Source organism: Rhinopithecus bieti, unplaced genomic scaffold, assembly GCF_001698545.2.
Source record: "Rhinopithecus bieti isolate Rb0 unplaced genomic scaffold, ASM169854v2 scaffold_3902, whole genome shotgun sequence".
In the NCBI taxonomy this organism is placed as follows: domain Eukaryota; kingdom Metazoa; phylum Chordata; class Mammalia; order Primates; family Cercopithecidae; genus Rhinopithecus; species Rhinopithecus bieti.
The window spans coordinates 712,378-740,218 of record NW_016804460.1 but is presented as its reverse complement, the minus strand read 5'-3'; the positions used below and the strand labels follow the sequence as shown (position 1 = coordinate 740,218).

Below are 27,841 nucleotides of genomic sequence, written 5' to 3'. Positions count from 1 at the left end.
GAGGACCTGAGGTCATAGGTGGATCTCCTCATGGAGTGAGGGTGAGGACAGGGGACCAGTCTCCTGAAGGAGTCCTCCTGTCCCAGGTCTTTGGCACTAAATATCACATGCTTCCATATGAAGAGACCACCAAACAGGCTTTGTGTGAGCAATAAAGCTTTTTAGTCAGCTGGGTGCAGGCAGACTGAGTCCGAAAAAGGAATCAGCAAAGGGAGATGGGGTGGGGCTTTTATAAGATTTGGGTAGGTAGTGGAAAATTACAGTCAAAGTGGGTTATTCTCTTGTGGGCAGGGGTGGGGGTCACAAGGTGCTCGGTGGGGAGCTCCTGAGACTCATTGTCCAGGAGAAGGAATGTCACAAGGTTACTTGTTCAGTTAAGGTGGGGCAGGAACAAATCACAATGGTGGAATGTCATCAGTTAAGGCAGAAACTGGCTCTTTTCACTTATTTTGTGGTTCTTCAGTTGCTTCAGGCCATCTGGATGTATAGCGCAGGCTTGGGCTCAGAGGCCTGACAGCTCCCTAATTTGTTTCTAAATATTCTAAGGGAGAAGGAAGGGCTGTGAGAATTGTCTTTGAGAGGAATCATTCTCTCTGGAGTAAATGAGACAAATCTTCAGTGTTGTGGTCATGGATCTGATAGGCATTAGTCTTTGACCAGAGTTTATGAGGTTATTAAGGTGCACGCATGTTTATAAACTAGAGAAGAATTTCTAAAATTGGAGAAAAAGATATAATACCATAGCACAGTCTTCTCAGGTACCTTCAGTTTAAGTCCTTTATTACAAGAAAACAAAAAAATCTTTCAGTCAGCAAAAGCACATGAATCTTAATGATTTAGTACTTTTTTTAATACTTTGACTTACTAAGGTGATTCAAAGGTTCAGGAAAAGAAAATTCCCAATATCATTTTCTTAATCTTATTCAACTCAAACATAACAAAGCCAAAAAATACAGAGCTCACATTTTGCTGGCATACATTTCCAAATTTTTAATGCCTCCCCGGACAGGTGAATTTTAAGGATAAAAAAAACCAGAGACTTTCAAAACATTCCTTGTGATGAAGTAGAAAAAGCCTTGATTAAGTGGCCAGCTGCACTGGATTTTTGTCTCAATTCTTCCATTAATTTTACAGTCTTCAGCAAATCCCTTAACTTTGAGCTTCTATATGTAATGACATCATTATAAGTGCTGTGGTATTAAAATGTGATAAACATAGATGAAAGCATTTTGAAATGTTTGAAATACTACATAATACTACATAAATACACATAATAACTAAATTCCACAGGATAGGATCTGAGAGAGCTAAGCTGACCAGTATTATAAAAGGAAGCTTATTACAGAAAAGCCCAGCCTCATTCATTATAGGTTTATGTCTCCATTTCTCTTTGGTGCAATGTATGTAATAGAATGAGTTATACAGAGAAAAAGAATAAGAAATGAGCTGAGGAGACAGAGCCTGGGACAGCTCAAATGTATTACTCACTGCTATTTAAGGAGTAGGTGTAAGGTCAACCACTTGTGATAATCCCTGCAGGGTGGCATCTAACCGTCAAAGTGCACAGGCACCTGTGGGTTACCCTCGCAGGCAATGACAACACGTCTAATGCTCGCCATGGCCCGATATCTGCAGTTGGGTGCCTTGGAACTTCCTGTATCCCTGCAGTCTGTGACCTTCACTACACCCTCATGGCAGTTCATCTTGCCGTTCTTGCATTGGATTTTGGTGGTGCTGCAGATACTACGAATGTTCCAGATATCTTCATGGATGAAGGTGTTGAAGCGCTTGCAGTGATACAAAGTCATCTTCCGTCTTTGCATCATCATGTTGCAGTAGCGATCATTGCCACCTGTCTCCTCAGGGTGCACATGTTGCCTCAGGAATCGCTGGTACATGCCATTCTGGCCATAGGAGGGCTGGACCAGCCCCAGCCCCAGCAGGGTCAGCAGCAAAAGCAGAAGCAACGAATGGGTCCTCTGCAGAGCCATCAGTACCTTAGAGGTGCCTAGAAAAGAAAGCAAGGGGCAGGAGAAACAAGGTAAGAACTGGGCACTGGAAAAAGGTGTTGAGAATAGCAAGCTGGCATCCTGACTCCACAGTCTCCTCTTTCCTCCTTCTTATATGCACCATCTCCCCACTCATCTCTGCTACTTTTCCCACCCCTGCTTCCCCAAGAGTGAGTAGTTTGCAAACATGATCTTTTCTGAAAGCAAGACCTTTCTCATTTACAGAGAGAAGTTGCTGTAGCCAGTACAATGACACAGGGCAGGGACTGACTGCGTGGCTGCCAGGCTTGTGTGGTCAGAGTATAAAAAGAGAGAACAAGTGAACCTACATGAAACTGCAGTTGTGTATCTCTTGGGGGAATTCCGTATATGTATGATCTTTGGGGAGTGTTTGGTTCCCGGGAGGCTCCAATTCCCGACAGTTTGGATAGACTCAGGATATGTCAAAGAAAGTTGATAAACTACTTTTAATACCTTACATCTGGGAATCTAGGTGGAGGAAGAGGGCAGAGGAATATTTAGGCTTTGCCTTTCCTCTCATGACTGTTCTTATTGTCATTAATTTTATTATTTTCTTTTCTTTTATCATGTGGCTATTATTCTAATGTGATTTAAAATATATTCTAATTCCAGAATAATATATGTTATACATTAATCTAAAATGTATTATTCTAATTCTAATGTAAAATCAGGTCCTTTTGGAAATCCTTTTAATTCTATTAAAAAAAAAAAGTAAGTACCCAGATACAGTACTTAGAAGACAGTTGATAATAGCTACTGTTTGAATGAACTAGTAAGTGAAATCAGTGAGCTAATGAACAAATGCAATTAAATGGATAGAGTAAAGGTGTTTCCCAGGCTTATGAAATTGACTAATAAGAAAAGCTAAGAAATGTTTAAAAAATAAATTTAAACAGCACAATATCCTCAAAAGACAACTTGGATTGTGTCTTCTTCTCCTTGCTGTTTCTATGCATAACCTAAAAAATCTAGGCCCTGGAGATACATTGCTTTGTCTTGCATCTATTCTTGATGTTCCTCCTGTCTTGTCAATAGTTGCTGGTAGCTGTCTGTCTTCTCTAGTTGCAGCATCATTGTGTTGTCACCTGTTGCAGTGAAAAATAAGCATATATTTTATAGCATTAAGAAAAAATCCAGAGCACCAACAAAAAAAGCATTGCCATGTAGTTTCCGAACATTCGTTGCTTTCGTTGACAAATTAAAGAAAGGAATCCAGGCCTATCTCAATCTATACCCTGTGCTCTTTCCACTATCCTCTACTGCCTCTCTCATCCCATGCCCCAAATATTCATGATATCAAAGACTCTATATATGCTCAGAATTGCTACTTCCCAGCAGCAGAGTTTAATCAAGATTGGAGGTGGAGTCACTCACCAACTGACTAGCCAGATGCTGCCATCTGGCCGTCGCTCCTGGAATTGACATGAATTGTGAATCGGCTTGACTCTTGCAGTGAAGCAGGTGAAGCAGGGTCGATTTACTACAGCAAAGAAAAATCATCCCTGATTCAACAGGAAGTGAGCAACCCAAATTAGCAAGGGCAATGTTTTGAGAGTCAGGCAGCCCAACTCTACATGGGCAGTCCAAGGACTGACCCCAGTTGAACTCCTACTTTGATGTATATGGGTACTATTGTCTTTTGATTTCAAATTCTGCTTCATAATGGTGGATCACACTGTGTGAATGACTGAAATGGCTTCCAAGGGACCTATACCTTACTTTGTTCTGCTGAAGGCCTACCTTTTGATTACTGATAATGAAAGCAGTATCAAACATGGATATTGTTCTTTTAAATGCCACCTCCTTTATCCATAGCCACCTTTTGCCTTTGTGCATAAAGATATAAAGCTGTATGTCATATTTGTATGCCCGCAGCTGTAGATGTGAGATACGGTGTTAGGAAGAGAAGGAAGTAAAGAGGTTGTGGGAGGAAGGGCAGATGTTTGATTTCTTTTTTGCCTCAAGAACAATGCATACAACTTCTGAAGGTATACTTAGTACTTGGATTATAGCTTCAGCAGATCAATATACTTTGGCTTGCTTTTCCGGTGGCACCTGGAGTTTCCATAGTTTCATCTACTTTCTCTTATCCTGATTCTTTGTGACCAAAAATATGGTTTAGCAAGATAACTGGCTACAGAGAAAACCTCACCTATTCATGCGAGAGCAGACCCAGGATGTCAGCTTTTCTACACTAACCAAGTAAAGAAGACATAGAGAAATATTTGAAGGCAGCAGGCCAGTGTGGACACCAATGGGTGTATCTCAAAGCTGTAGCTACAAGAGAAAGTTGAATGATCTCCACCTCATACCAACACATACTTTTGGGCCAGGATTTTCCCCAAACACTTTCTCCATTGCACCACCCTGACTAACAGTAAGAACTTCTTTTGAGGCCGGGCGCAGTGGCTCAAGCCTGTAATCCCAGCACTTTGGGAGGCCGAGACGGGCAGATCACGAGGTCAGGAAATCGAGACCATCCTGGCTAACCCGGTGAAACTCCGTCTCTACTAAAAAATGTCCGGAGCCATGAGGCCCGGAATTAGCCGACCTCTGTTGCTTGATCTCCGCAAAGCGGAGACAAGAGGGCACATTCCCGGGTTATTTACAAACCCTTCCCGCGCGCGCCCAAAGCTTTTCCCGCGGGCGCCTAAGTGCCGGCGCTGCGCCAGAACTGTCCTGCGCGCGCCCAACCTTCCCAGCGCACGCCCGCAAATCATTTTCCCGCCCAGGAAGATATGCCAGCCCAGGGCGCAGGCGCGATCCCGCTGCCGCCGAAAAGTACAACCCACGGCGCAGCGCGATTGTAATTTGAGAAGACCCGCCCCAACCTCACCGCCCTGGCCCACACCTCTTCCCCTGCCAGCCCCTATATAAGGCATGACCTACACTCAATAAACGAGAACTTGATCAGGCTGTTTGTCTGTTTCCATTCTCGTGTTTTCTTGTCTCCTCATTCCCACTCCCCCTTCCAGGGCCCGTTGGACTGTCCTGCAGGTCGGGACAAAAAAATACAAAAAAAACTAGCGGGGGGGAGGTGGCGGGCGCCTATAGTCCCAGCTACCCGGGAGGCTGAGGCAGGAGAATGGCGTGAACCCGGGAGGCGGAGCTTGCAGTGAGCTGAGATCCGGCCACTGCACTCCAGCCTGGGCGACAGAGCAAGACTCCGTCTCAAAAAAAAAAAAAAACTTCTTTTGACACTGTGGTCTAAAAGACTGAGGCTGTGACCATGAGAAAATTACTTAACCTCTCTCAGCAGATTCCCTCATAAGCAAAATAAGCATACCTACCTCTTAGGGATGTTATGAAAACAAAATCAATCTAAGTGCCTATAACAAGGCCTAGCACATAGTAAATGCTCAGTAAATGTTGGCAATTACTGCCTTTTTTTTTTTTTTTTTTTTTTACCACTTCCATTTTTCTTGGTTTCCTCTGCTTCTGTCAATCTGGATAAAATAATGAATGACTACAGAGTTGCATATATTATTGACTCCTCTTTATTTCGTAGAGCTAACTGTAGTCTCATGATACTGGAAGTCTGTTTCTAAACTATAAAATATCTCAGCTACCAGATCCCTAGAAAAATTTTTCCACTCCAAATTGCATGGAATTTTCTTCCTTGCATGTCACTATTCTTCAAAGGACTTAGCATTTTGGAGTGTTCCTTCTTTTTCCTTGCAAAGCCAACAATCACAGCTGACCAGGACTTCAATTCTTCAAATGATTCACTCAGGACAAAATGATTTGCCTGTGATTTGACATTTTATTTTAAACAGCTTGTGGTTATGATAGAACAAGAGGCCCAGACCAAAAAGGACTAGGAATGGTTGCCCAGCTGCCAGTACCATCGGCAGGTCAGGAAACACCCCCATCCCCCTGCCATGTGATTTCCTGTGAAACAGCCATTTCCCTTAACACCAGAGCAAACGATGCGATGATAATGCTCCAAGCTGATGTTTGGAGAAGATGTGAGTTTTCACAGCTTATGATGTGATCAATATAATAATGGTCCATGCCTTTGACTTGCCCTATCAAGGCCTTGAGTGGGAGCAATGATCTTTGCCTCACCTCAAGAAAATAGCACTGGTTGAAGAACTTAAGAAAAGGGCCCAAACAGTTTACCAGAAACTGGGACTTTCTCATTTCCTGAGAGTTTTTGAGATTTGGTAATATGGCAGATTTTCCAGTAAGAGAGGTTTGGAATACTTTTTCCTGTTTTCTTAAGGAATGACAGTGTTTTCAGTTTTGAAATAGACTAACCGAAGGAAGAGAGATTCCTGTGCTGAGCACACACCAGCAACCTACTTCTCAAACCCATTCCTAAATTTGAATATTTTCAGTGAGGCTGGGCTTTCCTAGGTGGTACCTGGACAGCGTTCTATAACCTGAGCATTGGGGAGCCAGGGGTTTTGGCCCATTTCAGGGCAATACCAGGAGTAGGGGAAGCCACCATAGGGAATACTGAGACCACAATAATTATGTGTTCACAAGGCAGTGAAACTGGTGATTTATAACTAATTTATTGGCAACCACTTTCTAAATAACATATCCAGGTACCTGTTAACAGACATTAGGTAACAAGAAGCTGACTACTGAGTCTGTAGATTGAACAGTGTATTTTACAAAGAGAGTGTTAACCTAAGTTATGTTTACTTAAAAACAAATCTTGAGGAAGAATAAGAGATAAACTGGGAATCTTTCCTTTTTTTTGAGATGGAGTCTCGCTCTGTCGCCCAGGCTGGAGTGCAGTGGCGTGATCTCGGCTCACTGCAACCTCTGCCTCCCGGGTTCAAGGGATTCTCCTGCCTCAGCCTCCCGAGTAGCTGGGACTATAGGTTCATGCCACCAGGGCCCAGCTAATTTTTGCATTTTTAGTGGAGACAAGGTTTCACCATATTGTCCAGGATGGTCTTGATCTCTTGACCTCGGGATCTGCCTGCCTCAGCTTCCCAAAGTACTGGGATTACAGGTGTGAGCCACAGCGCCCGGCCGGAATCTTTCTGTAACTTCCCCAAAACATCACACTTGCCAGACATTAGCTGATTAAGTAAAAGATTACAGAGTAAATAATGTAATTGGTTTTTGAATTTTATATAAAATAACCATGACAAGAGAATATCCTGGGAGCATTCCATTCAAACATCAAAACTATCTCTCGCTTAAGACAAAAAGGTGGCTACCCTGAATGAATTTTGGTATTCGTGCTGGATTACATATCTGTGTGTGTGTGTAACAGAGAGACAGAAACTATAATAATCTGTTGGTATGTTGGTACTTGGTCCTTGGAAACTCCTCCTGAAGGTCTCATATTTGTAGAAGTAATATTAGCTTATTATTTGACAGAAAAAAACAATGTGCCTCTCTTAAAAATTCTGCTTAGTGGCTATGAGCCCTGGAATTTTTCCATCTCTGTAGATCAACTTAACCATTCTTTCCCTCACAGAGAAGTAAAATCTACCTCCCTAATGACTTGTAAAAAACTGACTGATAAGGTAAAAGTGGCCAGGCTCGGAGGCTCATGGCTGTAATCCCAGCACTTTGGGAGGCCAAGGTGGGTGGATTGCCTGAGGTCAGGAGTTCAAGATCAACCTGGCCAAAATGGTGAAACCCTGTCTCTATTAAGAACACAAAAATTAGCCAGGTATGGTGCTACATGCCTGTAATCCCAGCTATTTGGGAGGCTGAGGCAGGAGAATCACTTGAACCCAGGAGGCAGAGGTTGTGGTGAGCCAAGATTGTGCCATTGCACTCAAGCCTGGCAACAGAGTGAGACTCCATCTCAAAAAAAAAAAAAGAAAAGAAAAGAAAAGAAAAAGGCATTTCTATCCTATGCAGTCCTCTCAGGGAGCAACCAAGTAGAGAAAATGGGGGAAAGACCAATATGCCCAGAATCAGTGAGAAGACTCTGATTCTTACTGATACCAGCCACATGTTTATTTATTAAACATGTTGTCAGACAGAAAACAAAAGGTCCAGGTAGCTCTTTCTTTGGGCCCTTGGCAATGCATGTTGCCACACTGTTTTAGGGTGCAGAGGGGAAATGTAAGGCAAGGGCAGCAGAGCCAGCACTTGACCAGTGGCCCGCTGGTTACGGACGGAAAATTGACTGATCCAAGTGGACAGGCAGGTCATTTTCACAAGCAACAACAATGTTTCTGAACCCCGCTGTGGCTCGGTACCGGCATGGAGGCCGGGAGGATCCTCCACGTAGGTTGCAAGTGGTGACCTGGAAAGGAGACTTGCTTATTCTTAGGTTTTCTCCGTAAGGGTTTCCATTCTCATCTCCACAGATGGCCTTGATGTGGCGACTGTTGCCATGAATAAAGGTGTTGATGTCTTTGCAGGGTGAGGTCAGGCCCCGTCTCCTCATCATGCTTTCACAGTATCTGTCATTCCGGCCCTGTGGTGTGGCATCATAGTGCTTGGTCAGGAAGTCTCTGTACCTGGAGTTATCCTGAGCCAGGGTGGGTGGGGTCAGACCCAGACCCAGCATGAAGACCAACAAGAAAAGGCCCAGGCGCATCACCATCTCTTCCAACACAGGCTCCTGCCAAGGGCAAAAGGAGGAATGGTAGATGCAAGAACAGCATCACCAAATCAGGCGAAAAGGACAGGAGCTTTCATCTCTGACACGGCATCATGAATCAGATCTTTTCTGCCACCAAATTATATATTCTATTTTCCCTTTCTCATTAACCTCACACCTCTTGTCAATCCATTCCTCTGGAATGTCTATTTAATAGTTTCCTGAGCATGACCTCTAGCTCCAACCATTCTTTCTTATCCCTTAGAATCACTGAGTATTTCTCAATCAGTCATCACATTACAAAATTCACTCTCACTCTTTAATTCATTTATTAATTAATTGAATAACGAACATTACATAGGTTCCTACTGGGTACCAGGGACTGTACTAGGTCCTGAGGCACATTAAGACATACCAAATGACGGCCGGGCTCGGTGGCTCACGCCTGTAATCCCAGCATTTTGGGAGGCCGAGACGGGCGGATCACGTAGTCAGGAAATCGAGACCATCCTGGCTAACACAGTGAAACCCCATCTCTACTAAAAATACAAAAAATTAACCGGGCGTGGTGGCGGGCGCCTGTAGTCCCAGCTACCTGGGAGGCTGAGGCAGGAGACTGGTGTGAACCCGGGAGGTAGAGCTTGCAGTGAGCGAGATTGCGCCATTGCACTCCAGCCTGGGCGACACAGGGAGACTCTGTCAAAAAAAAAGACATATCAAATGCCTCCCTAATAGGAAATGAGGCATCCATGGGGAAAGGATGGGGGCTTCAATGTACTGAGATGAGACAGTAATACAGGAGGTGAGAGCTAAGAAGAGAGAGTTTTAGGGGAGTGGTCTCTAACACTTTTGGCACCAGGGATCATTTTGGTGGAAGACGGTATTTCCATGGATGGGTGGGGATGGTTTCAGGATGAAATTGTTCTGGCTCATATTATCAAGCATTAGTTATTTAGATTCTCATAAAGAGTACACAATCTGGATCCCGCACATGCGCAGTTCACAATAGGGGGGTCCGGCTCCTGTGAGAATCTAATGCTGCCTGCTGATCTGACAGGAGGCGGAGCTCAGGCAGACAGGCCACAGACCGGCATTTGGGGACCTCTGTTTTAGGGAACCCTGAGCCCAGAGAAGGATCAACCATAAAATTGTTTAGCTAATTACTTAGCTAATGTGAAGAAAGCAGTTGAAAGCAGTTGTATCCTGAGTTGAAGGGAAGCAGACCTACTTCCCCAAGAAGTAGGTGGTTCATGGCCAAAGGTGAATTTGTTCTGTACCATTTAGAAAAAAGAGGGAGGAGCATGGAAGAAGAGATTTGATGTTTGGAAGATGGGTCTGGAACCAACCCTTACAGAGTAGAAAGAGGAATATGAGGTTATTCTTAGGAGCTTCTCACATTGGAAGCAATTGAGATTATTCTAGAGAATATTTTCTAGTTTCTCCTGCATATGTACATACGCTGTTACACAACAGGCAAAAGGTGCTACTATGTGGTAAAAAAATGCCTTAGACTTTTTTTTTTTTAATCAAATCAAAGGCCTTACAGTTTACTCTAATGATTTCTTAACATCTTCCTCAAAAGAAGAGAAAAAGAGGATTCCTGCCATCACGTCTCAAGAGCTGTCCCTCTCAAACTCTAGAACACACACATCCCAGGAATGGTGCATCACGGACACTCAACACACCTTTAGGTAGGCGCTTTAGGTAAATACGGTGCTTCTTCCTGGAGCATAATTTTAACTCAATGACTGATCATTGAAAATAGAACTAAACAAATATGAATTATAACAAAATAGAAAGCAAATTTCTTATGAACTTTTAAGATTCTATTGCTTATGAAAGTTGAAGATTAGAGAATTGAAAAGTATTTGGTATGTGCGACAAGTAGTTTCTGACTATACCTTTAGTTTTTTGGAGAAAATTTTAAAGACTATTCAGAGTCTTTAAAAATCATTACAGATCTAACCCACATTATATCTAATATATGTGAATGCCCCTATATTTGACAACAAAATAACTTTTCACTGTAAAATTTTACCTGATTTTGGAATTTTGCTTTTCAAATTGTTCGTTTATGAGTAACTCACTGAATTTATGACTGGCTATGATTTCTTGGTAGTCATCACACATACTGAGAAATTCTCACAAAGGGAGAAAAATCTGATTTTCAAATTGCATTACATTCTTAAATGTAATACAATTCTTATGACCCCTAAACGTAAAAATAAATGGTACATTTTCATAGACACTAAAATTAATTATTAATTTTTTTTTTTTTTTTTATTTGAGACGGAGTCTTGCTCGTCCCTGGGCTGGAGTGGCAGTGGCCGGATCCAGCTCACTGCAGCTTCGCCTCCCGGGTTATGCCATTCTCACTGCCTCAGCCTCCGGAGTGCTGGACTACAGGCGCCCGCCACCATCGCCCGGCTAGTATTTTTTGTATTTTTAGTAAGAGAAGAGGTTTCAACCGTGTTAGCCAGGATGGTCTGCGATCTCCTGACCTCGTGATCCGCCATCTCAGCTCACCAAAGTGCTGGGATTACAGGCTTGAGCCACCGCGCCCGGCCTAATTATTAATTTTTTATTTGGTGCTTCTCTTGTGTGTAAGTCAATGAACATCTTCATATCGAATAGTTCTGTAGCCTTTGCAGGAAGCACCAATGTTGTACAAGTTGTGGGGATATTGCTGTCCACAGAAGGGAGTCTGAGCTTAAAAAGGCCATGGGTCCTAGCACTAGGCCTGTGCTGTGGCTAGCCTGTTCTGAGAGCAAGACTGTGGATCTAGGAAGACACAGGACTCCAGTGTTCTACGGTTACATGGGAAGACATGTGGGGTGAGCAAAGTGGGCTCTCTCTAATTTGCATTTGGTGTTGATTCCATTACAAATTATAATCTATGAACTTAATGCAAACATTTCCAGCTGCTATTTACTTCATTATTGTGGAATGAAAAATTCCTTAGCATATAATTTGGTATTCTTCAGCAGTGTATCAAATTTGTCTGCACTGACATTTGTCTATACTTAAGACGAGTTGCTATCTCTAAAAGTCTGAAATTCCATGCTGAAAGTGTGTTCTTGGGAGTTTATCAAGAAAGAGGTACATGATTGCAGAATGGAGAGCCAGCTCTAAAGGAGTAACAAGTATTCACTCATGCAGTTGCTCCAATATAGCTGCTGGGCTGTCAAGCCACCCACTTCCCAAGTTCTTTACATTTACATCATGCTTTTCAGTCTCCTGTGTGTGTTTCCTGTTTCTAGCTTTTTGGAAGATCTTATCAAAGTTTTATTGATTTGCAATCAATTAAGTCTCTTGCCCTGTAATGAACAAATACTGACTTCTAATGTCAAAAGTCTCTCTTACATAGTCAGCATCCCCCTGCCTGGTGCCAGAATCTCAGAATTCAAAAAATCAGGGAGCAGAACCAGAGCTGCCAGTACCTAAAAGAGTCATTAGGTGGCAGTGGTGGATAGGAATGTTACTAATGTCCTCTCTAGGAAAGACCGGACTGGGAAGAGGTGACAATGCTGTATAACTGGTGGGGATACTGCTGTTCCCAGAAACGAATATGAGCTGATGAGCCTGTTTAGAATCTCTGTCCAAATTCTCTCTGCATTAGATATTAAGACCAAGGACACCTCACCAGATGTAAGTGCCAAAGTAAAAGCCACAAAGCTCAGGATCTACCCATAAGGATATCACAAAATAAAGATCGACCTGTTGTCAGGTTTCATGGGTGCCATTTCCAAGCATGCCATTACCCATGTGATCCTGGATGAACAATGGACTATTTACTTGTTAGTGTTTCTTACTGGTGTATATCCTACAGAACTCATATTATTCACCTTGAATCAACATGCTTGCCTTATTATACCCCTTAATAGTTTTTAAATAATTGACTTCATTTTTCTCTCCAGGCCTGTTCATCAAGAAAATAAGAGAGTCGCTAGCTCTAAAAATCTGAAGTTTCATGGTTCTTATTAAGCATAATAGAGACTTTGCTAGTTTCAATAGCAAAAGTCCAGTGACCTTCAGTTACAAAGACAAATTTTGTGTAAGTTTAGTTGGGGGCACAAGGCACCAACTGAAACAAGTAGATGACAGGGTGACCTGTGGCCCAATCTCATTAAGATGCATCATCCCATAAGGCTCAATGTGTAAGCCAAGCTCACATAACACCTCTAGGTAAAGCACTGGACTACACGGGGGCTTTGCCTCCTAAAAAGCCACTTGTTTTTTTTAGTATGAAGGCCCTCACATCCCAGTCTGCAGAGGTAAAAGGGTATCTTTGCTTCTGATTTGCAGAATATGCACATTCATTTTGTAACAAGTCAGCTAAGGTTTGCCCGGGCTTACTGTAATCTTGATTCCCTAAGACATCCAGGAGCCAAATCTCAGCAGGCGTACACCAAAACCACCAATATCTAACATCTGCTCCCTCACTCAAAACTTTCTCAATATATTGAACTCTAAATTTCTCAAAAAGCAAGGTAAAATGGAATTGGGAGAAAACCAGTAAGAGACATATTATTTGTGGTGTAAAAGTGAATCTGCCTAAGCCAAGGGTGCAGAGCCTCACATCTGGTGGCAAAAGTCCTATAGACATATCCTTCTATACCCAAACACGTAACTGTCTGTTAGCTTTTTGTCAGTGGAATTAGTCCCAGCTGTTCTCTGTTCTTTTTTTTTTTTCTTTCTTTTTCTTTTTTTCTTTTTTTTTTTTTTTTTGAGACGGAGTCTTGTTCTATCGCCCAGGCTAGAGTACAGTGGTGCTATCTCGGTTCACTGCAACCTCCACCTCCCTGGTTCAGGCAATTCTCCTGCCTCAGTCTCCCGAGTAGCTGGGATTACAGGTGGCTGCCACCACGCTCAGCTACTTTTGTATATTTAGTATAGAGGGGGTTTCCACCGTGTCGGCCAGGCTGGTCACGAACTCCTGACCTCAGGTGATCTGCCTACCTCAGCTTCCCAAAGTGCGGGGATTACAGGTGGGAGTCACCACACCTGGCCCCATCTGTTCCTTAGAGTAACTTTATCTTCTGTATCAAATGAATCTGTTAGTTTTCACAAGGATTAATATTGTCTCCCTCTCTCCACAGGCAATGTTCAGTATTCAAGAGATTCATCAAATTTTACACACCAGTGAGTTAATTTGACAGTCTATGATGAGTAACTATAGTTATCATTTTCATCAATGTGGCTTCACACTTTTATATATCCTAGGGCAAAATCCCCCAAAGTGAGAGCCTAACACCCAAGGCATATTCATCCCTTTATCGCTTTTCCTTCCTTCTTCCCTTCTTTTGATCTTGGGATGTGTCTCACTTTGTTTTCAAAGAGCATCCAAAACTTTTCTAAGAAAAGAAATTAGCAGGGAAGGTTAGAAGGAAAGAATGCTAAAAACATACTTTCTGTTTCTTTCCTTGTTAAGCCACGTGTAATGCCTGTAACAGGGGTGGACGACGTGGGAGGACTCCCGATGCCCTTTGGCAAATGGCTCCCCCAATCCTTTGGGGATTTTATCACAATTTAGAAATCCCTCCTAAACTTCCACTTGCTTCCAGTCTCACTAATTTCTCTTTATCCACATATAGGCCATCCCAAAGGAAAACTGTTTTCGTTTTAAACTTTAGAATCTGATCAATTTCCTTTTTAATTCATGAGCTTGAGCCCAGAGGCTTTAAAGGGAGGAAAATGGCTTCATTAAAATGGATGGATGACTAGAAATAATACATAAAACAAATAGAACAACAGATTACCCAGGAGTAAGAATCTTAAAAAACCTAGCAGTTTCCCTTCAATGGGAGATGGTTCCAGCTGTTTGTTCCTGGAGATGGGTTCCGGCTGTGTGAACCTGGAGGCCTCTCCAGGTTCTGATTATGTAGTGTTCTAATAAGGGGGTGGAAAGAATAGAGCTAAGGACCCCCAATCCTGGCAGGGACATGAAAACCAAGGACACTGCTCTTGAACAAACGAGGAGGGTCATTCACCTTTTCGCTGGGCATGACTGGGTTAGATATTAACCCACCTGAATGGATTGGAAATTTGTTCTGGAAGACAAAGTTTGAGAAACATGGCCTTCTGTCCAAAAGTTACCTTTTTCTGCTGTCTGTGGTGCTGACTCTTGTCCATGGCAGGACTGAGGTTTCACTATTCACACATAATAATCTGAATCCATAAGATAGCATCTCTGATCTCCCTGGGCCAACTCCAAGAACTGCCTTGGAAGATGTCACAGAGTAAGATATGGTCTTCCAGTAAGATGCTTTTCCACTGTAATTTCTATTTATCATTTATCATATCACATTCTATTTATCATATCACATTCTATTTATCATATCACATCATTTGGTTTCATGAATGGATGCTAAGCACATTATTCCATCGATTTCACACAGCCAGGAAAGCACTTCTAGAGAAGGTTGTGTGACAGCTATTAGTACACTGCCTCTCCCCCTACACTCAACCTCTCAGCTTCTAACCCCTAAAAGTAGGCTTGCCATGTTTCCTGGGTTTCTCCTTCTTCCATCTTTACGTGTCCACAAGAGACTAACCCTGAACATTCAATTGTCTAGTCCTTGTAATGTAGTTGCAAAATTGCTTATCTCCACCATCAAAGCAGGGCTGTAGATCCATTGTTTGCGTAAAAACAGTGGGCCAAAGGTCACCAGGATCACTTTATAGATCCCATAGTTACCAATATCAGACAGCAGCAGGGTACCAACTGTTTCACAGACCCCCAGCATTTGCTCACAGTGGTGTTGGATCTAGGACAGTGTTATCTTTTTAAAAATCCTCAATCCTCTGTTGTCATCCACCTACCTGCAAGTATTCAGTCTGGCTGCACTTGAGAAGCTGTCAAGAAAGACAGGCTGCCTGCTAGTGAAACAAATGCACTTGAAATCACAATAATTATAATATTCAGTGCAGTCTTACATTTTGTGAAGCTCTCACATACATGACTACATTCAACCAGCACCAGGACTGTGTGAGGTAGGCATTATGTAAATATGCTCTGCTCATGAGGAAACTCCAAGAACAAACAGCAGATGAATGGTGGAGTCAGACTTCGAACCCTTTGTAAGCAAGGAGAAAACTGACCGTCTTTCCAGACTCAGCTCAAGCAACACCACCTCTGAGTCCCGAAAAGCAGAACTCTGCCACAATATACAACCCATATGCACCTGCATGCACACAGCCCCATGGCCTGAAGCTCCAATTCAAGCACCAACTCACACAAACAGAGTAGCCTCTGGTTTGTAGAGTTCTGCAGTAGTGCTGGGCTGGGGCAAGCAGCAGCCTCTGAATATAGTCAGGTCCCTTCCCTGCCTCTGGGCCTTCACTGGACAACCTTTGGAGGACTCACAATCTGCCCACAATGCAAAAAGTTTTTTGGTTTTCTTTTAAACTTGGCACAAGGAAGTTTTGTTGAAACAAAAGTAGGGTTTGGGGAACAATTACTATTTCATTAGAACGCATCTAGGTACTTAGTCATTTGTGTTTTAAAATACAACAAGGAATTATATTCTATGATTAAGGAACATCACATCTTTGTCAGTAATTTTAGTACAAATGAAGGAATTGCCAATTGCAGAAAAACTTCATATATTTTTTAAATGTTCAGACAGCTTTAACTTGAAAGTCATTCCCCTTTCCTGGAGATTTTTTTCTCTCTCTCCCTCAAGCCAATAATGTCCCTGCACACAGACACGGGATGCATAGGTCCTGTTTCCAAGGACTCTAGTGTTGGAGCACTTTCCTCCTTCATACAGAGTATATATGTTTCATTCTGTCTCAGGACTAAAATTAGATGATGGGAAGAATGGACTAAATAGTTTCTAAATTTCTTTATCATTCTCACAGTTTAGGTCTATAAGCATGAAACTTATTCAATAACGGAAGTAACAGGTAAAGAAGGAAAAGCCCGTGTGAAAAGAAGAACCACGTCTCCAGGAAGTGGCAACACTACTGACTGAAGGACAGTGGGGACAAAGTCCTGCTGTCACGCCTGTATTTCCAAACAAAGACAAAAATTAAACATTTGCTTTTCAACCAACTCTGCGCTTTGTGCCCACTCACTCTTTGTTCCCATTCCCTCTTTCCCAAGTATTTCATGGTATTCTTCTGGGAATAACTGTTTACGGAGAATTACAGAGAATCCGCTTAAATACAGATTAAATAAAAACTCCTAAAGAAAGGTTTCACTAGCCTTCATTGGTCCACTTTTTTATCCATCTACTTTAATTTGAGTCACAGTGACAAATGCTTCCAACAATAACTTGACAAACCTCTTACTCTTGCCTGCTTATAAACTGATTATATGCTGTCAGCAATAGCTAAAGCTATTCCTCTTTTCCTGGAATGATTTTTTCCATCCTCTCTGCCACACTATAGTTGGTCTCCACGTTACTAGAGTGCCTCATGTCCTGTTTCTAACATCGCACCAGGCCGTGCAGTCACAGAACAATAGTGGGAGGGTCCTCTGAGACCGTCTGTCTACCCCTCATATCAAAGAAGAGGCAACTGAGGAACAGAGAAAGAGACATGTATTGCCCAAGGAACTCATGGCATTCGCGGGACTAGAAGCTTTCCAATGCACCACACAACTTTTGTTTTTGTTTTTGTTTTTTTTTTTTTTTTTTTGAGATGGGGTCTTGCTCTGTCACCCAGGCTAGAGTGCAGTGACGCAATCTCGGCTCACTGCAACCTCCGCCTCCCAAGTTCAAGGGATTCTCCTGTCTCAGCCTCCGGAGTAGCTGGGATTACAGGCGCTCACCACCGTGCCCGACTAATTTTTGTATTTTTAGTAGAGGCGAGGTTTCACCGTCTTGGCCAGGGTGGTCTCGAACTCCTGATCTCGTGATCCACCCACCTCGGCCTCCCAAAGTGCTGGGATTACAAGCATAAGCCACCGTGCCAGGTCCACACAACTTTTATTTTCCATACTAGTACTTTCTAGACAATCAAAATTAACTTTAAAGGGGCCACTGAAAGTTGCTGTTCAAAGGAAACCTACACTGACTATTACCATAAATTCAAAAACTATTTTACTCTGCTTGTCATCAGTAAAAGAATTGCTTGAATTGAAGCGTATGTAACAAATCTATTCTTTTGCAAAACTAGTTAGTGGCTCTGTGGTTAAGTAAGTCTTGGAATACCTGTGGCTGCTTCTGAGAAGGTGGTCCTGTGCTGCAGATAAATATGTCACTTGGGTTTCTATTGATTACATTATTACTTGATTATAAGATTCTTACTGTCACGTGGGAGGATCTTGGCTCATCTGAGATTTCCTTAGCCCCCTGAGTGGTGCTGAAATTGTTTTAATAAAGATGTTGCGCTTTACTCATGTGCTGCTGTTAGCATTTGACGTGCTGTCTCAGGGCGAAAAAACCGAGGATCCCAGCCTTCCAGTAGGAAGGCTTGAAAGAGGCTGTTGGCAAGTGTCTCTAAGAATTGCACAATATTTGTTGAGGGTGGATTAAGGGTGGGGAGGCAGAGGAGAGTAAACAGAAAATACCGATCCCCAGATGTTAGTTACGCTTGCAAAAACTAAGGCCTGCTTCAAAAATCTGGTGATTAACCTGAATAACAAGCAACGTTTTCTTAGTTGTGGGCAAGTGCAGGCCTCCTAGGGCTTCCCTTAGGTTCGGCGATTCTGTGGTCCCCCTCCAAGCCTACTAATCAATAGAAGCTGGCATCTCTGCCCAGCTGCGCAAAGTAAAAATCCGAGTGGGAATGTAAAGTCCTTAACTCATACAAATACTGGACTTTCACCTCCCTCCCCATTCCTCCCTCTCCAGCCCAGTCCCGCAAAAGCCTCCCCAGGAGTCTCAAGCTGCTTCTACTAGGAAAGGACTCCCCGGCCACAACGCCCTGATGTAACTACCAAAGAGCAAGAGGAGCAGGAGTGTGAACGTACCTCGGCCTCTGAACAAGTCGGCAGAAACGGGCAGGACGGTAGAAAGAAGTTTTGTTTCTCACCCGCTTCTTCCTCCCTAGTACGATGATGGGGAGTACGTAGAAAGCGCAAAGTTGTTCTTTTGAATCCTGCTTTGCGTCTGGGTGGAGTGGCGTGCTTGCGTGAGTGTGTGTACACCGACGGAGATGGGGGCGTGGTGAGGAGTGGAGGGTAGGCATACTAGCCTCTGCGTAGCTGGGACCGCGCCCTGCTTCTCCCAGGAGGCCTCTCCCGCCTGCATCCGCCCTTGGAGCTGGCGCCGCAGCAGCCCCGCCCCAGGGGCCGCAGGGGCAGCCCAGGCAAAGAACAAGTCTGGGATCCACGCTCCTTCCTCAGCTGGAACCCAAAGGGCAGCAGCCGCGAGCGCACTGCCTCCACGGAGAGCAGATGGCGGGAAACTGGCTTCTGCTCCCAAGAGCCAGGCGGCCCTTAGGAGACTACGCCTGGCTGAGCGTCCAGGAACCCGTGAAGCTCGGTCTTGACACTGGTCGGCAGCCCCATCTGCCACGTACTTATTCGGTGCTGCTTTCTTTAGCAGGTCAGCCCAACACGAGACAGTCTGTATTTCAAATTTAACGGAAACTTTTTTCAGTAGTTGCCAAAAGAGGTGTGGAAAAACTGTAAACCTGCGGGCTCGTCCGGGATTTGAACCCGGGACCTCTCGCACCCAAAGCGAGAATCATACCCCTAGACCAACGAGCCACTGCACCAAAACTACCTTCATATCAGTCTGAATTTCTGTTTTCCGCCTGCCATTCTGAAGGTTTTTCTGTTTTTGTTTTTTTTCTTTGTTATGACATTTCCCTTTGGCCTTATTTAGCTATTCCTTCCATCTTTACCAAGTTTCAAGTATGGCTTATTGTCTGGCTTATTCTCCTCGATCCAGACGCAGGATGGGGTGAACGAAGGCAGCTTTTTAGACTTTAGACATCCTTGTATCTCACTGAGCCCGGAGAGCGATTTAAGCCCACTAGAGCCTGGAGGGAACCTGGAGGGGTCTGAGATAGAGATCGAGGGCCAGACCTGAGCTCGGTTGCAAGGCTGTAGGTTACTGAGCCCCAGGACAGACGCGCGCTACGTACATACCTGCCGGCCTTTGGACTTAACGTAGAAGCCAAAATTTAACACACTTCGGTAAGATAACAGCGCCTTCCCCCAAAGGTTGGACGATTCGGGTCTACTGTCCTTCAGAGCTAGGTAACCAACTTTTCAAAGTGTGATTAATGCAGCTCAACTCATGGCTAAGCTGTTCCTTCGGACAAGGGTAAGAGATAGAAAGAGATTTCATCACGTTAACATAGAGATGTATTGCACAAACGAAGAGCTACTGTAAACCCCAAAACAGCAACCTCTCCTTCGAGCCGGAATCGAACCAGCGACCTAAGGATAACGACACGGTAAGTACTACAGTCCTCCGCTCTACCAGCTGAGCTATCGAAGGGAGTGCGAGAAAACGGTTTCTAAAACACCCTATTCAAGACATCCTTAACCAGAGACGGGAACGAGAAATCTCTTTGTATCTGGAAAGTGATGATTGCAGAGTCGCAAAGCCAGCTTGTAAGACAGTCCTGCGTCCAAGGTTCTGAGGACAACCTTTCTAAAGCTGGACTCCCCTGCTTCACTGAGGGGCTCCCAAGCAGAGCAGGTGCCCCTGGAACCTGGACATACCCACGCTGCGCATCCTCTGGGCGCCCGAGGCCTGTTGGCCTCACTGGGCACGGACCCAAGGGCCTCGCGAGCATGGATGCGTGTGTTTGTGTGCAGGGTGGGGACCGGCACCTGGGCGTCGGAGAACTGGGGGCTGAGGCGGTGGGACGCACACAATTCTGACTGCGCAACTGTGAACGCCGGAGAGGGCGGGCCTCCAGGCTTAGGCCCCAGCTCTCTGGTGTCCTCACTTCCTGCGCTCCCCTCTCAATCTCGGCTCTTCCGCTTACAAGTCCACAGACTCGGGAGGGAGAGGGTGTAGAATGGAGCAGTGGTCCCCAACTTTTTTGGCACCAGGGACCGGTTTCGTGGAAGACACTTTTTCCTTGGGGGCGGGGAGGAGGAGTTGGGGGATGGTTTCGGGATGAAACTGTTCCACCTCAGATCATCAGGCATCACTTAGATTCTCGTAAAAAGAGAGCAGTTTAGATCCCTGGCATGCGCAGTTCCCAATAGGGTTCGCGCACCTATGAGATTCTAATGCCACCGCTGATCTCACAGGAGGCGGAGCTCAGGCGGTACTGGTAGCTAGCCCGCAGTTCACCTCCTGCTGTGCGGCCGGATTCCTAATAGGCCATGGACCCGTGCGCAGCCCAAGGGTTGGGAACCCCTGAAATAGAGGACATCTGGGCAAACCCAATGTTTCTGTGTTAATTCGCTTTTGGAGAAAATATTTTCAGCTCATTCAAAAGGAAGGCCACATTTCTCTGCTTCAAAATCAAGTTTAGTGACCCAAGTCTCGCCCCTAAAGTCGGGCCCTTAATTTCCCAAAAGCCCACTGGCACATGAAACCTTGCCGCGCAGTGTGCATCTATTTTCTGGACACCTGGCAAGAGCAGTCATCGCTGGCTCTTCCTGTTTCAGAAGGGGAATCTTGATCTCTACTCCAAATATGCCCAGACCCGGGGCTTGAGAATAGCTTAAGGGGCCATTGTCTCGCCTAGCTGTCCCCATTTCCCGCCCGGCAGTGAGCAGGGCTCTCGCCGCCAGTCCGCAAGCCGGGGCGTTGGCAGAGACTGACGGCAATTTCCACCGCTTGTGTAATGGATTCCGCCGCATTCCAGGAGGTAAAGCAGCATTACTGCTGGAACCTAAAGGAAACGTTCTGCTCAGCTGGTGTTTACTTGGAAGCTCTGAACGGCGGCAAGAAGTTATAATTTGCCACGTTTTCTCAGGGTCAGTTCAGAAGGACTAGGAGGGGAATTTAAGTAAAACCTTAATCAAGAAAGTAAACGCGAAAGGCCCCAGCGAGATTTGAACTCGCGACCCCTGGTTTACAAGACCAGTGCTCTAACCCCTGAGCTATAGGGCCTCACGGAGGATGAGCGTCTTCCTTTCATAGAAAAGGAAAAGAGTTTCAGGGCTTCTGCTACCATCTGAGCATAGAAACTAAGTAAAACCCGGATGTCTTCTCAATCCACTTCCCAACCGTTAGACTTCAGTTCACAGACTTTGTTCTTGCTGGGGATGGTGCAAAGTGAAGGCCAGTGACAGGGACCACTACTATCCTAAGATTGGAGAAATCTGCCCAACGCGACGCAGTCTAACACAGAAAGACTCTCCACTTGCCCACTTCAGACTGAAAATTAAGAAAGGAAAACCGGCAGAGGAAGGAGCTCACCACAGGTCTCACTTGAAACTGCTGACATCCGCATTTTGTTTCCTGCTTGTGAGTCTCCCACTGAGACTCACAGTTGCGAGTCTCAGTGCCAGAGCAGGCATTTCTTAATTCGCAGTTTAATTCATTCCTTCATTCAACAAACACTGCATTCCAGTCTGTGCTAGGCTCTGCACTAAGAACTAGGGATCCAGATATGATCTTTATCCTGAAGTCACTGTCACAGTCTTGTGGACAAAAGAACTTTAATTTTCATGAAGGAAAACAATGAAAAGTAGCTGTGCCAGGTGTGAAGGGGAGGTAGCCATGTCAAGGTCCACACATTTACAAAGTGTACCATCGCGGGGGGGTCTCCAAGAGAGCATTGGCCTGAGCTGCACTACGAAGGGAGGTTAAGACTTAGACAAAAATTGGAGCAGGGTGGTCCCTGGTAGAATAAAATTACGAGCAAAGTCCGAGAAAAAGACTGAGACATTCAAGGGAACACTGGCTGGGGCAGCAGGTGAGAAGATTTGTAGAAGAAAATAGAAATTCACCAAACATTGATGAGCTTACGGAATGAACTGAAGGGACGAGCAACCAGAGTCAGAAACACCAGTGACTGGCCATGGTGCAGATGCTCAAACATAAAGCTGCAAAAGGGTAATCCTTATGGGACTAGAAAGGAAGGGATGAGTGAGAGAGATACAGGGAAGGGCGATTCTGCTGAACCTAGATATGAAGTGCAATCAAGAGGAAAGAGAGGGGACTCTCAAAAGTGTCTTTAAGAGGCAAGATAATACTTACAGAAAAAAGGAAGCCTACCTCTTCAGGATATCTGGAGAGGGCAGAGGGGTGATACTAGGATTTAGGTAAGCTGAATATTAAGTGAAGATGGAGCAGTTCACGGGAATTGTATGATAACCAGAATACTCTTGTGTCTAGAGTCTCATGAATTGATAGATGAATTAATCAAATTACATAAGTCATCCATTGAGTTAGAGACTCTACGAGTCATGCACTCTTGAAGGAAAAGAACACAGAGAAAACAGCCGAGACTAGAACGTAAGCTTTGAATAGCCCTGTTACAGGTGTGTGTTACATTAGTGTGCGTCCAACATCCTTTAAAAATTCTCCTTACATGTGGATATTTCACATATTATAAGTAAGTCTGTCCTAGCACACTTGCTTTCCCAGCTTGCAACTGAGAATGGGCTTGTGACCTGGGCGCCACCAATCAGATGCATTGCCCAGGAAGCCTTCCGTTTAGAAACATAAAACAGGAGTACAGGATACCATAGGGAAAACCCACGTTTTTCCAAATACGGTATCAGTGTCAAGTTTCTGGATATGGGTTTTCTTAAATCCATATACTACTGTTTTTCTTTAGCTCTGGAAAATTCTCAGTCATTGTATTAGTTTGCTAGGGCTTCCATAATGAAATACCACAGACTGGGAGACTTAAACAACTGAAATTCGTTTCCTCACAGTCCTGGAGGTCAAAAATCCAAGACCAAGGTGTTGGCAGGTTTTGTTCCTTCTGAGGCCTCTCTCCTTCACTTAGAGATAGCTGGCCTCTTGCTCCCACCTCACATGGCAGTCCCTCTGTGGGTCTACACCCTTAGTGCCTCTCTTTGTGTCTAAATTTACTCCCCTTATAGGGACACTAGTCAGGCCCACCCTAATGGCCTCGTTTTATCTTAATCTCCTCTTTAAATGCCTTATCTCCAAATGCAGTTACATTCTGGGATACTAGGGATTAGGGCTTCAACATAAAAATTTAAGGGGGGATACATTTTAACTAATAGTAGCCATTATCTTCTCCTATATTATATATACATATATATATATGTGTGTGTATATATATTTTAGGCTAGTCAAGTGAAGTAGTGGAGTGGAGAAGGAACAGAAAGACCTGTAACTGGTTGTGATCAATTAGTTGTAAACACCACTGCACTCAGACCAGCCAGCCTCCTATATTGTTTTTACTCTATTTTTTTCTCTCTTTTTGGAACCGAAATTAAACATCTATTAGAGCTCCATACCTTGTCTTCCTTATATATACATATATGTGTGTGTGTGTGTGTTGGTGTGTATATATATATATATATATATATATATAATATATTTTTTTTTTTTTTTTTTTTTTTTTTTTTTGAGACAGTCTCCCCCTGTCTTCCCAGGCTGGAGTGCAATGGCACGATCTCGCTCACGCAAGCTCCACCTCCCAGGTTCACACCCATTCTCCTGCCTCAGCGCTCCCGGGTAGCCTGAGACTACAGGCGCCCGCCCACCAACGGCCCTGCTAATTTTTTTGTTATTTTTTAGTACTCGACGGGGTATTCCCACCGTGTTAGCCAGGATAGTCCTCGATCTCCTGGACCTCGTGATCACCTGTCTCGGCCTCCCAAAGTGGCTGGGATTACAGGGCTGAGCCAACCGCGCCGGCTTTTTTTTTTTTTTTTTTTTTTTTCCGAGATAACAGTCTCAACTCTTTTGCCCAGGCCTGAAGTGCAGTGGTGCAATCCGTCTCCACTGCCAACCTCCACCTCCCAGGTTCAAGCAATTCTCCTGCCTCAACCTCCTGATAGCCTAGGATTACAAGTGGCGTGCCACCACACCCGACTGATTTTTTGTATTTTAGCAGGACGGGTTTCACCATGTTGGCCAGGCTGGTCTCAAATTCCTGACCTCAGGTGATCCAACCCACCTGGGCCTCCCAAAATTCTGGGATTACAGGCATGAACCACCGCGCCTGGCCTATTACAAATGCCTTTAGGGCTACAAAGGTCAACGCCCAGATAATTTCCCTTAACCGCTCCTGAATTCCACCTTTGGCTGTTTTTCTGGTCTAATTAGTTGTACTCCCGTTATCACGCACTTTAATGCTTCTAAGGAGATTTGGTAAAAGTATTTATTTATCATTTTGGGAAGGCCGAGGCAGGTGGATCACGAGGTCCAGGAGAATACCAGATCGATCCTGGCTAACACGGTGAAATCCCGTCTCTACTAAAATACAAAAAACATTATCGGGGCGTGGTGGCGGGTGCCCTGTAGTTCCAGCTACTCGGTAGGCCTGAGGCAGGAGAACGCGCATGAACTCCGGAGGCGGAGCTTGCAGTGAGCAACGAGATCATGCTCACTGCACTCCAGCCTGGGCAACAGAGCAAGCTCGTCCAAAAAAAAAAAAAAAAAAAAAAAGGATTTATTTATTTTAATTTATTTTGTTTAGAGATGGGATTTCACCATGTCACCCAGGAAGTCCTGAACTGGACTCAAGCAGTCCTCCTGTCTAGGCTTCCCAAGGGTGCTGGGATTACAGGCGTGAGCCACTGCACCCAGCTGAGATTTGGTAAAAATCTTATGCAATATTTTTAATAATTTTTATTTCAAGAAGGAGTGGTCTAAATTAATTAGCCTACCAATGCTAGAAAGGAAATGGCATTTGTGGGAGCTATAACATCAATCATAGTCCACCACACGGACTGAGAAGCAGAGAAAACAGTACTCCAGAGAAAGTTTAAGAGGGAGAGTGCCAAAGCACAAAATGGAAAGAGCGGTGACAGCCTGCTCTTTCTGGTTATATCATCCTTTCCAGAAGACATCACTGGAAAAGGACAAGATGGTTTAGCATGTGGCCAATTAGTCTCAGCAGTTTGGTAGTGTGGTTGAATGGTCTAAGGCACTGAATTTAGGCTCCAGTCTCTTTGGGGGTGTGGGTTTAAATCCCACTGCTGCAAGGGTCTTTTGTTTCTACATCAGTAATAATTAATCAGTTTATCTTCACTGGGGGGTTGACCTAATGTCAAACCCAACATGTGATTTTTCTCACTGCCTGGCTGGGCTAGGGGAATGGAACCACTGAATGAATGACTCATAGCCTACCCACAGGGAGCTCTTAATTCAATCGAACACTCAGACCACTAAGAGATGTACTCCCAACTTCTGTTTGAAAGGGGGCTAAGACCTTGCCAAAGAAATGACATTTGAGCTGGAACCTTGAAGTGACTTTGAAAGTGCAGTATATGTTCCGTGAAAAGGAAGGATAAGGTAGGGGAGGGAGAAGAGGGGAGCAGGGAGTGAAGTGAGCCTTTGTTTCATTTGCTCCTAAGTATTAACCTGGAGAAATCTGAGCAGTTGCACACAGAATGTAAAGTGTCCCTATGTCCCTGCTGCTGACTGCCTCTGGGAGCCCCCTGTGTTTCCTACAGGATGTTGTCTCTGGTTTCTTCACCTACCCCTGAGCTCCTGCTACAACCCCTTCCCTCACCCACCATTTCTCCTTCAGTGTCTGTCCCTCTAGGTCCGTCACTAGGACAGTAAAAGAGATGGGTTAAGCAGGACACAAATCACCAAGGGAGGCAACTGCTCACCAGTTCAGGGAGGTGATATTTCAGAAGATTCAATGCTCAGGCTTGAGCCAACCATAGAAGACCACCCTGGCCACCACCTAGACCACAAAGAGTCCAAATATGAGTTGAAGTCAGAATTTGAGTTCTTTAAGGAGCAACCTTACTTTCTGGCCTTTGAGAGCAGTGCCCTTCCTGCCTCACGTGATACCTTTGGCACTGGGCAGGATTTGGTGTCTATCACATCCAAGTTTGACTCCAGGCATTATCCCTACCTCAAGGCTTTGGGAAGAAGGAGATGGCTCATGTTAGCAGGTGGTGATGGAAACTGATTGGCCAGTGCCTTAAGTAGGCAAGTGATAAGTTTATCCATGTGGCTCTTTACTATAGTCATCCCTGCTGTAGAGGGTTGTCCTGTGTATTATAGAATACTTAGTGGCACCCCTGGCCTTTACTCACTAGACGTCAGTAGTAATATGCCCTCTCTACCCAACTGTGACATCAAAAATGTCTCTAGACACTGCCAAATGTCCCCTAGGAGGCAAAATCATCTCTGAAGATGATTATCTCCCAGTGTGTAGCTTGTCTCTTACAGTGTCTTTACCAAGGCAGAGGTTTCTTAATTTTGATGAAGTTCTTTTAATTGTGTTTTTCTTTTGTGAGTCATACTTTCAGTGTTGTATCTAAGAAATCTTTCCCCAACGCAAGTTGACAAATATTTTATTATAAAATTTCAAAGTTGTGGGTTTTATTGGTAGGTCTATGATCTACTTGAGGTTCATTTTTATATGTAGAGCAATGTAGGGATCAAAAATCTTTTTTTAATTAGCTGGGCATGGTGGTGTGCACCTGTAGTCCCAGCTACTTGGGAGGCTGAGGCAGAAGTATCGCTTGAACCAAGGTGGGGGAAGTTGCAGTGAGCCAAGATTGCACCACAGCAGTCCAGCCTGGGCAAGAGACTCCATCGCAAAAAAAAAAAAAAATGTTGTGATTTTTCTAAAGTTTGTTGAGAAAACTACCTTTCTCCACTGAATTGCCCTTGAAGCTTTGGCAACAGTCAATTAACAATATGTATGTGGTTCTATCTCTGTACTCCTGCTCTATAGATCTATTTTTTTAAATTTCTTAATGCCAGTATGACACTGTCTTAATTATAGCAGTTTTATAATAAATACAATGAAATATAAATAAGTCGGGCAGAGTGAGTCTTCCAACTTTGTTTTTTCCAAAGATGTTTTGGGCATGCTGTCTTTGAATTTGCATATGAATTCTGGAATTAGCATGTCAATTTCTTTAAAAGAAAACCAACCCTGTTGGGATTTTTATTGTAATTAGATTGAATCTATAAATCAATTTAGGGATAACTAATATCTTAACAACATTGAGTCTGTTCACGCACAAATATGAAATGTCTCTTTATGTATTTAGGTTTCCTTTCATTCCTCTTAGCATTTTTTTTCAGTGTACAAGTCTTGGGCATATTTTATTCCTAAGTATTTTATATTTAATTACTCTGTTGTAAATTGTATTGCTTTTTAAAATGTCAATTTCTGATAGTTCATTACTAGTACATACAATTATACATGTGTATATACAATTTATAAAATAATATATGCCAAGCCTGGCCAACATAGTAAAGCTCCATTTCTACAAAAAATGTTTTTAAAAAATTAT

General features: G+C 43.9%; 2 protein-coding genes and 3 non-coding genes across 7 annotated transcripts; all 5 read right to left on the bottom strand.

Moving 5' to 3' along the window:
• Nucleotides 1-751: 751 nt before the first annotated feature.
• On the bottom strand, nucleotides 752-19,019 carry RNASE4 (ribonuclease A family member 4). 3 transcript variants are annotated; one of them, XM_017868534.1, is made up of 2 exons: nucleotides 18,476-19,019; nucleotides 752-2,008 (listed from the first exon to the last, which is right to left on the bottom strand). In XM_017868534.1, exon 2 carries the CDS (start codon nucleotides 1,989-1,991, stop codon nucleotides 1,548-1,550), a length of 444 nt encoding a protein of 147 aa, XP_017724023.1. In that variant the 5' UTR covers nucleotides 1,992-2,008; nucleotides 18,476-19,019; the 3' UTR covers nucleotides 752-1,547. The 3 variants fall into 3 exon arrangements, with proteins under 3 accessions (XP_017724023.1, XP_017724025.1, XP_017724024.1); XM_017868536.1 differs by lacking the exon at nucleotides 18,476-19,019 and adding an exon at nucleotides 3,405-3,495; XM_017868535.1 differs by lacking the exon at nucleotides 18,476-19,019 and adding an exon at nucleotides 3,016-3,106.
• On the bottom strand, nucleotides 7,940-19,048 carry ANG (angiogenin). Its single transcript, XM_017868537.1, has 2 exons — nucleotides 18,476-19,048; nucleotides 7,940-8,577 (listed from the first exon to the last, which is right to left on the bottom strand). The coding sequence occupies exon 2, from the start codon at nucleotides 8,557-8,559 to the stop codon at nucleotides 8,119-8,121; it is 441 nt and encodes a 146-aa protein (XP_017724026.1). The 5' UTR covers nucleotides 8,560-8,577; nucleotides 18,476-19,048; the 3' UTR covers nucleotides 7,940-8,118.
• Nucleotides 19,049-19,144: 96 nt separating this feature from the next.
• On the bottom strand, nucleotides 19,145-19,216 carry TRNAP-UGG (transfer RNA proline (anticodon UGG)). Its single transcript has one exon. It is a non-coding gene; the product is annotated as a tRNA-Pro (tRNA).
• Nucleotides 19,217-19,866: 650 nt separating this feature from the next.
• TRNAY-GUA (transfer RNA tyrosine (anticodon GUA)) lies at nucleotides 19,867-19,955 on the bottom strand. Its single transcript is given in 2 exon segments — nucleotides 19,867-19,902; nucleotides 19,919-19,955. It is a non-coding gene; the product is annotated as a tRNA-Tyr (tRNA).
• Nucleotides 19,956-21,460: 1,505 nt separating this feature from the next.
• Nucleotides 21,461-21,533, bottom strand: TRNAT-UGU (transfer RNA threonine (anticodon UGU)). The gene has a single exon. It is a non-coding gene; the product is annotated as a tRNA-Thr (tRNA).
• Between the last annotated feature and the right edge of the window lie 6,308 nt (nucleotides 21,534-27,841).